Genomic DNA, 12,970 nt, shown 5'->3' with positions numbered 1-12,970 from the left:
TTATGACTCAAGGATAATGTGTTGGAATGATGGCTGCTGGAAATGGGGCTAGATTTGATTAAAAATTACTTTTTTCAAATAGTGATGGTGTTGTTTTTTACATCAGTAATGTCCTGACTATAATTTGTGATCAGTTGAATGCCACTTTGGTGAATTAAAGTACCAATTTCCTTCCAAAACAGCAAAATCTGTACATTATTCCAAACTTTTGGCTGCCAGTGTAACTACATTGAGATTTTAAAATTACATTATTTTCCCAATATCTTCCCAAAATGAGTGGACATGTCATACTTGATGTCACAAAACAAAGGAAAACATAAATAAAACAGAAGATTCACACACATCAAATAACTCCAAGTGTGTAACATTATATATAGTCTATTAAAGCCTATTAAAATTGCAATCGGGTAAAATTAATCATTATAAAATACCATAACTTGTACTGGGGTCTTAAAAGGCACCGAATTGTAGGAATGACCCCAATATTACCATTTTTATTTCTAAATGTCTCATGAATTATGATGATTTCATGCTGGCAGATGCCAACAATTCAAAGGACAAAACAAACTGTGGTTGGCACAAACCATATTTATCCATGTTGCAAGTGAATCTGTATATTAACATAGTGTGGATCACATTTTCTTTTACCTTGTGTTGTTTTGTTCATGGTTTACGAGGATGAAGGCATGTCACACAGCCCGTCCATGTTGGCATCTGCCTAATTTGGTTAGCTTCTACCAAGTGACCCGAAAATGAAAATTCTCTCATCATTCACTCATTCCATACTAGATGTGTATGACTTTCTTTCTTCTGCTGAACACAAATTAAGATTTTTAGAAGAGTATTTCAGCTCTGTAGGTCCTTACAATGCAAGTGAATGGAGAAAGAAAGTCATACACATCTGGGATGGCATAAGGGTGAGTAAATGATGAGAGAATTTTAATCTTTGGGTGAACTATTACTTTAACAACAAAAGGTATCGGAAACATTTTCTCCTCCCTTTTAAAAGTTGATTAGCCCATTTATTTTGCCATCCTAACTATACAGGATTATACGGTTAGTTGAATTTTATAATTTGCAATTACCATTGTTATTCTCTGCTGTTCGTTGACCATATAAAAACAGACCTCAGATCCGACAGACCCACCAGTTGAGAATCGTTGCTTTAGATCATGACACAGAAGATTTAATCAGAGAAGGACAGCAATTGTAAATGGTCTTTGTTAAAGGCAATGTAAAAATAGAGTGAAAGGAGAGGCGGATAGTTTCTGAGCTCAATGGCTGAAGGTTAGTCAGGCGGACAGTGCGTAATTAAAGTGGACCCAAAGCTCTGCTCTCTGGCAGCTTGCCCATACTGATCAGTAATCAGACTCTGACAGTCTTGCCCAGCCCTGTATCAGCATGGCAGGGGCACACTTCTTAAACAGCACGTTTATGCTATTTCACTCTGAATCAGTGCTGAGTGTGAGAAACCCCAGGCTCCGTAGACTGCATCTGGCAGCCGCAGGCTAACTAAGCCTCCTCTCGATTCACACTACAGCCGTGCCTCCAAACCACTAAATGAGATCCTTCATCAAAACAGCCCTCCTTCAGGGAGCTCAGCCTTGTTTGGAATCGTAGATGTTTCTCTGTTTGTCATGCAAGAGGAAGAGTTCTCCAGCTCAGGGATTCATCTCTCTGACGAGAACGAGGCACACAAAGTCCTTATTTATGCAGAAGAGGCAGGCCTGTCAATCAGGCTGTCACACTGGGATACCTTGAAGGGGTATGGTTGTTAAAATGCACTTCCTTGTAGCACAAACACTTCTGTTATCACTATTCCAGCCAAAATCAATGATCAAGCCCCAATTACCTTAAAAGGAGGTGGGAACAACCACACCATGAGTATCTCCCCCGTCAAGTTAAATAACACTTGTACCGACAAAATATTTACACAGGCATGCAATTTGTTTTTGTTAGGAAAGTATCGGGTGCTAAGCAGAGTTGGCATATGTCTGAATGACATGATGACTTGTGGGTGTATATTTCTGGTAAGAAGCAGAAAAAGGAGGATAATTGCTACGGAGCAAGTCCAGGAAGGCTGTGTTTATGATTGGCAGACAGACTGGTTGCAAAACCAAACACCTCGCTTCCATATGCAAATGAAATTAAGGTTCATTAAAAGTTTAAGCTACTATTTCATACACTCAGAGGAGGACTGAAGATTTTCATGTACCTCTAAAGATAACAGTGCTGCTTTCTAGTGCTATTGGTCTGCTTAATAATTGAATTTCTCAAGGGCAGAGATCAAACCCTGCAGATTTGGTAATTAACTGTCATTTAGCTGATGCTTTTGTTACAGTGCACTCAACAAAGGGACACCCCCCTGGAGTAACTAAGATTAAGAGTCCAGCTCAAAGCCAAAATGTTGATAGGGTAAGTGTGACATCTTATTTACTCTCTACTTATAGGTTTACTGTCACCTGGAATCTCTCTGCACTCATTGCCATTAACAGCTCAAATTCATAACTGTCAGGTTAAAAATTGACAGGGAAATTCACTAAGAATTAATTGTGCCAACTTTTTTATTTACATGCGTTTGTGTCTTTTTAGCAACTGAATTACTAATGGAATTATGCAAATCAGGTAAAAACAAGCCTAAAAACTCAAACAATCCTAAAAAAATTTGGTGAAGGCAATTTGCCCAATTTTGAACAATAACAAATTTACATAAACATTTCTATTTATTAAAATTCCATGCAATGTTAATTGCACCAGGCAAATAGTGCTCACTTTTTTGAATAAGATGCGATCTATAATAAGCATAATTTACATAGAAAGGAGGCATGTTTGCACTGAAAATAATGACAATAACTTAATTAAAATCGATAGTTCAACCAAAAAGGAAAATTCTGCCATCATTTAAACCTGTCAAGAAAATGGCTTGGTCATTTTTTACTCCAAAATAAAAAGAAACAAACAAGAAATTATAATTTGCATATATACTGTATATTTACATATATATCCTCATATATACATATGCAACCCTCATGCATGGACGTTGTATTTTGGCTTCGCTATACGCAACACATAATTGAAATGTATAAAAACCGACTGAATACTGTTCACAAGAATCTAGACTGTCATTTAAAGGGTTAACTTCTGCAGCACCGAGTCACATGACACAACAGCATGCTGTCAATTTCCGAAAAGCGCTCATACGGATGCAGCGCCAACAAAAGTGTCTCTGGTAAGAAATGTCTTTACGTTTTTTCATTAAAACCTGTTTGGTTGTAAAGAGTAGCATCTCTAGTTTCGTTTGATATCCATCCATCCATCCAGCAAGCTGATAAACATGATGTCTACATATGTGGACACTGGCACCGCATTTCATTAAAAGTAGAGAAAAACTTGTTAGTTATTTTGAATAATATACATCTTATGTTTAATTTTGTTATCTCTGCGCAATACGATTCTATTCATTAACATTAGTAAATGTATTCCTATATATTTACTGTGCATTTTCACATTAAGAATAAATGGGTTCATCCAAAAGCTGAAAAATGTTGCTTTCAGGGGCTTTATATGGAGTTAGGATGAAAATAAGGTGCAGTTTAAATTGTTCTGAAACCAGTGCAGACAGACAGCACAGTGGAGGTTAAGTCATTCACTAAATAGTGAACAAGGGAGCATCCTATATCTTTCCTATGCAGCTAAGTGTATTCAATTCTAAAATCCAACCAAAAGTTTAATTTCAGGCTGTAGATGATGTTTGGACCACTCAACATGTTTGGCAGACCTAGGACAATGGTAATCAGTACATAGATTCAGAAATGTATAATGCTATATTTTATTTTAACATGGCTGGAAGTGATTGGATGATGCTGGACATTACTTTGAATAAGAATTATTTATTCAGCTTTACAGGTAATGAGCTGTAATGTCTGTAATGTCTCCAAAATATGAATAACCAGCACTCCTGGACACATAATAAACAATTTGAATCTGATTTTCTATAGCTTAGTCTTATTTCACAAAATAGTCTCACTGTCCACATATTTGGACATTAATTTTTAGAAAAACTATTTGCTCTAGAATTTTTTATTTATTTTTTTGGCTTGTTTATTAGGTGCTACTAGTTACAAATCAAAAAGGAAAAAAGAAAATGCACACAGAAGTCATGCTTGGGTCTCAGGAGGATATATATACAGTATATGTGTGTATATATATATATATATATATATATATATATATATATATATATATATATATATATATATATATATATATATATGTGTGTACATTTAAAAGTTTTATTTTTAGAGCCATTAAGATTTTTTTTTACATTGTGACAATATTTTCAAGACCCCCAATTCTCTGTACTGCAATGCGAAAAAAGATGGTCAATAATATATTCTTATTATCACAACATGAAAATATTATATATAATTTAAATTATAAAGCATATATACAGTACTCCCTTGGTACTGCCTTTACTTTTCGCTGATTAAAAAAAACATTGTACTGTAACGAGAATCATCATTGAAAACAATGGCAATAGTAAAGGTAAAATGTCCGATCGTGCAAAATATCGTAATTTTTTGTTGACAGGTTACGTTGTTTCTCACCAAAATCGTGAGAAACATCAAAATTGTATCTACTGCATTCCTCCTTTTGTGTTCTGCAGACGAAGGAAAGACATGCAGGTTTGGAATGACATAAAGGTGAGTAAATGATGACAGAATTTTCATTTTTGGGCGAATTATTCTTTTAAATACTCATGGCACATCGCTATTTCCTTCATTTAGCACATGCTTACAGGGATAGTTCAGCCAAAAATGAAAATTCTCTTATCATTTACTCACCCTCATGCCAACCCAGATGTGTATGACTTTCTTTTTTCTGCTGAACACAAACAAAGGTTTTTAGAATAATATCTCAGCTATGTTGGTCCATACAGTGCAAGTGAATAGTGGCCAGAACATTGAAGCGCCAAAACTCACATTAAGGCATTTTAAAAGTAATCCATATGACTCCAGTGATTAAATCTATATCTTCAGAATTAATATGATACGTATGAGTGAGAAACAGATCAATATTTAAGTCCTTTTTTACTATAAATTTCCACTTTTACTTTCACATTCTTCTTCTTTTGTTTTTGTCGATTCACATTTTTTGTGCACATTATAGTAAAAAAGGACTAAAATATTGATCTGTTTCTAATTCACACCTATCACATCGCTTCTGGATTTAACAGATGTTTTTAACCACTTGAGTCTTCTGGATTACTTTTATGCTGCCTTTACATGCTTTTTGGACCTTAAAATTTCTGGCCAACATTTACTTGTATTGTATGGACCTAAAGAGCTGAGACATTCTTCTAAAAACCTTTGTTTATGTTCAGCAGAAGAAAGTCAGAAACATCTGTGATGGCATGAGGGTGAGTAAATGATGAGAGAATTTTCATCTTTGGGTGAACTATCCATTTAAACTGGATCGCAGGGTGTTAGTGATCAAAACGCATAACTGGCATAATTGTTTAGTCAATATGCCCCAGAATACTAACAGAATGATTGAGTGTTTGAATTCTCACCAGTACACCGGGGCACCTTTCCATTCCAGTAGGGTGTGGTAGCATTGCGACACGTCAGGGTGGAGGGACCCTGGAGCTGGTATCCATTTAAGCAGTAGAAATAGGCCTCACCCCCTGCATGCAGGCTAGTCACGGACACATCCCCGTAAGCTGGTCTATCAGGGAAGTTACAGCTCAACACAAAGGCTGTAATGGAGAGCAGAGAGAGAAAGAATAAAAGATTAGGCAAACACTCTTTCAATTAAAACTGCAGCTCTGCATAACAGACTTGTTTAAATAAATGTCTGAAGCTGTTCTAAAACTATCATTAGCTGGTATCTGTTCTGAGACTTTGGTCTGCGGGGAGTCTATGAATATTGCATTATGGCGACTCTCACTTATTTCAAGAAGACTTATTATCTTAACAAACTCCATCTGTCTTTCTTTCTCTCAGTTTAATTTGGTTTCTGTGGGTCTGTCCCTAATTCATGTCCTCTCTCCATGTCCTCCAGCCCTGCAGACCGAAGTCGACCTTTTCACTGTGAACAGGACATCTCCGAGATGACAAATAAGCCTAAACTCTGAACACTGTTCATGTCCATTTCCCCAGACAGACTGGGCCTGCTGGAATGCATGGAGACAATCATTAGCTGCCTTAGATGATAGATTAGACTCACATTTGCCCTATGGGTTGCAATAGTGCCACTCTACATGCTTCAGAAAATCTTACTTTTGAGACTAGTGCACAAAACAGAGCCATGCAGAGTTGTTGAGCAATCTCTCCATCACTTTTAACTGGACATTCCTTCTGTTTTGACTTTAATGCAGAGTCTCTAGTCTCTTCCTAAGATGGCACACCAACAGATCATTCATTGATCGCCTAAAGAACTCACAGTTTTGTTTTATCCAATCAGTCTGCCTGTCAAATAAAGCAAACTTTGGTTGGTTGCTTTACATGTAGGCCAGACAGTCTCTTCCTGTCAGGGCAGTTCATGGCCAGAATAAGCTGCAATTAGGACTACTTGACTATATGAGACTTCAGAGTCTCTGACTCATGCTAACTGGAAAGCAAGTATTTATCATAGAGCTTTCACCTCATAAATGGGCAGGCACAAAAAAAAAAAAAAAAAAAAAAAATATCCAAATGGCTTTTGGCCTTCTGGATAGGGCTGTGAAGCGAGTCATTATTAACCATTGTCTTGTTTGGCTCTCTGCACTAAACCAGGCTGTCAATACTTTCTCAAGCAATGGCCACAAAAGCCATTCAGTGTTTAACGCTGCGGCGTGCAAGTCTTTTCCTTACACCCTTTCAAAATGCTTGAAGAAAGTCTTTGAATCATACATTGCAATTTAATATTTTACAAGCAAGCTACAAGAGTGTATTCTACCCTTTCTACATATGAAACTCAACAAGCAACAACACTGTGAAGACATAAAAGGCATAGACATTTTATTTGAAATTAAATTGGTAGGAATTCAAGGACAGAGAGAATTTCAATTGCGAGTTATTTACAGAAAGCATTTGAAGGAGACTTTGATAAGCAAGTAACCATTTCCTTCAAAGCTCGGCACGAGCTCTGCAGGAGGTCCTGCTAGGCGGTAAATCCAGGTTACACCGCAAGTGCCCATTTAACTAAGAACTTCTTTTGTGACACCAGTTTTTTCTTCGTCTGAGAATGTTTTTCCATTTTCAGGGCTCATTTCTCGCTCTCTCGATGCGGCTGTGGCAGCCTTATTGTTAGTTGCTGAAATTCAGAGAAGTGTGTATGTGGGCATTGATTTTGTCAACAAATGACAAGACTGAGCCCAAGGCCAGAAAATATGCACAGGGTGGTAAATTGTAACCTCTGACCTGGCTCAGATCCATGTCATATCTGCTCTCTACCTCGCTCACTGACTGCCAACAGGCAGGGCACATATCTGTTAAACAAGAAATACAGCCAACACATGATGTCCATTAAACTGACACTGTCATTTCCACCACTAAGGCTTGTTTCACAGCATACGTATTATATAAGCAGCATAACTGCAACATCAGGCTTGTGTTGTGCTGTCATACTGACAGTTTCTGCTCTACATGAGACAAGGTTCCCATGAATTTCCATACATTTTCCAGTTGTTTGTGATTACTGGATATGGAATTATAAAAATCATTCTGATTCAGACTTATTTGCTAATGAATCATGTAGACCTATTTGTGAACCATTTTGACCAATTAATTGAAAAGGATTGACTCCAAGAACGAAGAACAATATTTAGGTGATGAAATATTATAGAGCAGCGCAAAACTAGAAAACATATATGTGTAGGCGATCCCGGGGCTTGTTTAAAGTGAGTAAATTTTTACTGCAGTGAATATTTGTCAGGATAGATTTCTTTTTTGAAAGCCAATTTCTGCAAATCCGCATACTTTAAAGTCTTGGCGACCAAAAAGCTATTAAACACTTTCACCATTATTGCCCCTGAAATAAGATACCTTGACCTTTTATGACAACATGCCCCAATAGCGGGTTTAGGTTTCATGTAAACATTGGGGAAAGGTCATGTGTTCCCATAACCCCCCAATCCCCCCATTACAATCACCAAAACATAATCTACCCATCTTTAAATCTACGGCAGCATAAAGTAGCCTATTTTAGGCTTTTCCGGGAAATGTAAAGAGTAAAAGAGCTAGGAGGCACAAAACGATTCATAAAAAAGAAATGGAAAAGCAGGCATATAAAAATATCAAAACTTTGCTTTGGAAAACAAATACTGTAATTGATAAATTTATGGTATTAAAAACACATTTGGCAACCGGTCCTCATAAAAATGTGACAACATGGCCTGACCTGACTTTCGTGAAAAACACCTTTATCCTAAGAACAAATTGAAACCTTTCGGTAAAAACCAGCCTTCATAATACAGTTGACCCTTACCTGAATGTATGCCAGCATGGTTTGTTAATGTTTGTTTATCTACCCAAGAGGTATAAAAAAATATGATGATAGTAAAAATTTACTTTGGATGGTTGAATTCACAAAAATGATTCTAATTTAAGAGGGGTTTAAACTAGGTGTTTGAAATCAACATACAAATCCACTGCTAGAGAAAACACACATTGTACAAATAAAAACAAAATCCCTAATATTTTAGGCTCCAAACTATTTTAGAAAACCATTGCTGTGGAAACCTTGCAGAAATCTAAAGCTCAAGACTATGAACTGCTTAAATCGTCTGAATTTAGTCAAACATGTGTGCCTTTCAAAACATGTGTAACTTGTATCAAGCCGGACAGACATTTCTTTCAAACAATGTTCGAGCACTGTAATTTATACTCCACTATTTATATAGTATGTTCCACTGAATTCAGCCATCTACTTGCAGAAAAAATAGGCTCAGCACTACGCTACTGCAGCTGCACTTCTGCTACACTTAAACAGGAAGTGTGAATGATGTAACCTGCTTATATGGGCAGCATAATAAATATGCAATGTGAAACAGTCTTAAAGGGATAGTTCACCCAAAAATGAAAATTCTCTCATCATTTACTCACCAACATGCCATCACAGATGTGTTTGACTTTCTTTCTTCTGATAAACACAGATTTTCAGAAGAATATTTCAGCTCTGTAGGTTCTCACAATGCAAGTGAATGGGTACAAAAATTTTGAAGCTCCAAAATGCACATAAAGGCAGCATAAAAGTAATCCATACAACTCCAGTGGTTAAATCCATATCTTCATAAGCTATATGAAAGGTGTGGGTGAGAAACATATACATATTTAAGTCCTTTTTTACTTTAAATTCTCCTCCCCACTCAGTAGGTGGCGATATGCACAAAGAATGCGAATCGCCAAGAAAACAAGAACATGAAAGTGAAAGTGGAGAATGATAGCAAAAAAGGACTTAAATATTGATCTGTTTCTCATCCACACCTTCTGTATCATATCGCTTCTGAGGATATGAATTTTACCACTGGAGACATGTGAATTACTTTTATGCTGGCTTTATGTGGTTCTGGAGCTTCAAAAATGTGGTACCCATTAAGAGCTGAAATATTCTTCTAAAAATCGTAGTTTGTGTTCTGCAGATACACATCTGGGATGGCATGAGGATGAGTAAATGATGAGAGAATTTTCATTTTTGGGTTAACTATTATTAGGGGCCTAAAAAGCGTTTCAGGGCTCTCAAAGGGCTAGTTGCTCAAAGCTAACACAAGGTTTTCAATTCCAACAAAGTCCTTTAAATAACAGCTAAAAGTGTCAGGTTGTATTACACTACCAACACCATGATCATGATGCTATCCTTTCCCAAAAGAACTGTTATCTCATATTAGAGGCCATAGACGCTGTTCCGAGCAAGTCCTTTCTGAAATATTACAGCAATTTTTCAGATGTCAGGCATTAATTAAACCGTGCTGACTTTTTCAATGCCCTCTAGTATTGCTTTCATAGCTCGGATTCTCTGTATCTGATCTTGAAGCAATAGCAAAAGTGAATAGTGAAAGAATCACTCTGCTTTGCTCTCTGATCCTATGGTGGTGTTTAGAGAGGTAGAGGGCCCTGTCAAACAGAATTAATGTTTTTGTTTAAGTTTTTTTCCCCTCTGCTGGCTCAGGTTGGATTCCTGTGTCTAAGAAAGCCACAGTTTGATAAATCACTGCAATTCTTTTCCATCGCTGAGCAGAGAGGAGCTGCGTAATGGGGTGGTGCACCTCAGCAACAATATAGGAGCCCGTGAACGAGGGTTATACAGAGCGACTTACATCTACAGCCCTGTAGAGGCTATTTATAATACCCTAATTCAAGCCCTGTGCATAGTGTAGGTGTTGTATTTGAGTCAGTTTTGCATCCTCACTCTTATAGCTTTAAAACTGAACATCTTAAAGGAATGGTTCACCCAAAAATGAAAATTCTGTCATCATTTACTCACCCTTATGTTGATGCAAACCTGTATGACTTTTGTTCATCTGTGGAACACAGAAGGAGATGTGAGGCAGTATGTTAGTCTCAGTCACCATTCAGTTGCATTACAAATTTTCATTTTTGGGTGAACTATCACTTTAACAGTATTCATGCCCTGCTTGTGAGTTCTGCCATGGTTACTTCCACAGCATCCTATCACACCGGCACACTTGCGTAAGAGCACAGTGCTTGCGGCAGCAGGGCATGAGGAGAAGGTATCTGCCCCGATGACTGCCTAATCTCTGCACTGAGAGAGGAGCACTCCTCTAACCTACTCAATGAGCCGGCACATGGGGGGGCCCTCCACTCCCTCAGCCATCTATTTAATTTATGGTTTATTAGTGCCGTTTCAGCACAGCGGGGCCTGTGCACCAGCATTTCTGGGTTGTTACAGCATTATTACCCCTCTGCTTCCATTTCAATTAGACTAATACTGAGGGGGCACCGGAAGACAGCTTTATGAGGAGCAGTCCAGTCAACATTAAATCACATGCTCGCAAGTTGCCTTGCGGCTTCATAGGCCATAAAGCCTGACTGTTTTAATGCAGGCTGAAGATGATTCTGTGGCAACTGGCATGGCAAAGATTAGTGGGCAACAGCTTAGACAGCAACAGATGCAGTGCTAATGTCTGCCATTAGGTGCCCTGGAGGAAGGCCCATGGGGGGATATGGCGGATGTATGTCTGAACATCATGATGAGGTGGTTTAGTTGATTAGGAATGCAATAAAGCATTAAGTGTGTCTATGTGTGAGGAACAGTGCAGAATACAGCAGAAGTGTCATGCCCATTAAAAATGAGGTATCACATTTGAGACAAATGGATTTTTAATGCCACTTCCAAAGCAGTTAGAAAAGTATCTTCTAAAATGTATATAAATAAAAAAGTGTTTGTCTAAAATGCGGTGGCGGAAATTATCATTTATGTCTAAATTTGGTCATTACAATTCAATTGCATTTTCTATCATCATAGAAAATGCAACTGCAGTGCAGTAACAAAATGCTTTGGAAAATGTAAATCGTAAATTTGGCCTTTTAATAAATATGCTGGAAGATTGTTTCTATGGACATTGTGTGCAAGCTTTTTATTTTCTTGGATTTTATTTTTTTGAGCCTACGCACCAAAGCTACGTGGATAGATACGCTTTTTAGTGTTTGGTGCGGACGTTTTTACATTTTTTTTGTATAGGAAAAATATACACATTTAAAATGATAATAATGAGCTTTCTGTATGAATAGTCACACTTATGTTATTTGCTAAATAATTTAAGGTTTCGGGACATTACGCACCCTTTTAGGGTTGTGAGGTCAAGCCATTATCAAACAAGACATTTATTTTTCAGTGAGATGAGTTAGCTAGGCAATTTTTTAAAGAAACCGTGTGTAAAATTGACCCAAAATCTTCTGCTTTCAAAAGATTTTATTAAATAATACACATTTTACCCTTACATTCTGGTAATATCTTTGAAAACTATGATGTGTCCATGATAAAAATGGCATTTTAACCAAAATGTCTGTCACACACTGACATGGTGATAACTCCTGGGTCTTAAACATGAGACACGAACTACTAAATTCTTAAAGTGTTCTTTTTCTTCTTCTTTCATCATGTCTTGCCAAGGGAAGTGAGTCAGGAATGAAACTGGTGCCCCCTCATAAAACAAAACAAAAAAACAGGTGCATGACGCTGGAATACAGTACCATTAAAGTATTGACATGTGAATGGAAGGCAACAATGTCTCCCACTAAAAGACAAAAATTATAGATCTAGTTATTCTGTCTCAGTCCTTTACACATATCAAATAGACTTCCAACCACATACAGTAGACCGTTTGCCCACTGGAACTATCCTAATGCTTTGAATATGAGTCAGGATCTTCACAAGGCGCATCTCAGCCTTCTAAACAAACACGCTGTCCGCCCCTGGCTTTATGCATTTTCAGCAGTAAACACACAAAGGCCTTGAGCATATACAGTGTAATCACAAACACTTCCCGCACATTCTGCAGGCAGGCCAAAGAATGGATAAGGATGGAGAATGAAGGTGGAGTGCCAAGACTGATCAATGCATAGGATAGCAATTTGCGATATCAAGAGGAGGTTGCCTATGGCAACAGAAGCAGAGATTCCTCCGATTTTTCTGTGCAATGTTTTTAGTTATGCCTACCTTACAGTACAGGAAATGTTACAGAGTTATTTTTATCCCTTCATGCCTTGAAAGAAAAAGTCAGAAATCTATTATATATAGGTTTAAATACATGAAATGTTTTCCACACTCTGCAGAAATGTTTTGGGTTCAAAGACAGTATGCCGCAGACTTTGTCAATAGAGATCAGCTTGTTTTACTACAGAAGTTAATTTCGGTTCATCCCTTATTTTAAAATGTAAGTTACAGTGAGGCACTAACAATGGAAGTGAATGGGGCCAATTTTTGGAGGGTTTAAAGACAAAAAAGTGAAGCTTATAATAATAAAGGA

General features: G+C 37.4%; 1 protein-coding gene across 1 annotated transcript in view; it reads right to left on the bottom strand.

Moving 5' to 3' along the window:
• sez6b (seizure related 6 homolog b) overlaps positions 1–12,970 on the bottom strand; it is a 315,312-nt gene that overhangs the window by 58,124 nt on the left and 244,218 nt on the right. Inside the window, exon 5 of the mRNA XM_051665921.1 lies at positions 5,573–5,758. Coding sequence (XP_051521881.1) covers positions 5,573–5,758 — 186 coding nt within the window. The remainder of the gene's footprint in view (positions 1–5,572; positions 5,759–12,970) is intronic.

Source organism: Myxocyprinus asiaticus, chromosome 31, assembly GCF_019703515.2.
Source record: "Myxocyprinus asiaticus isolate MX2 ecotype Aquarium Trade chromosome 31, UBuf_Myxa_2, whole genome shotgun sequence".
Classification (NCBI taxonomy): Eukaryota; Metazoa; Chordata; class Actinopteri; order Cypriniformes; family Catostomidae; genus Myxocyprinus; species Myxocyprinus asiaticus.
The sequence above is the reverse complement of the archived record's forward strand: the minus strand, read 5'-3'. Positions and strand labels throughout refer to the sequence as shown.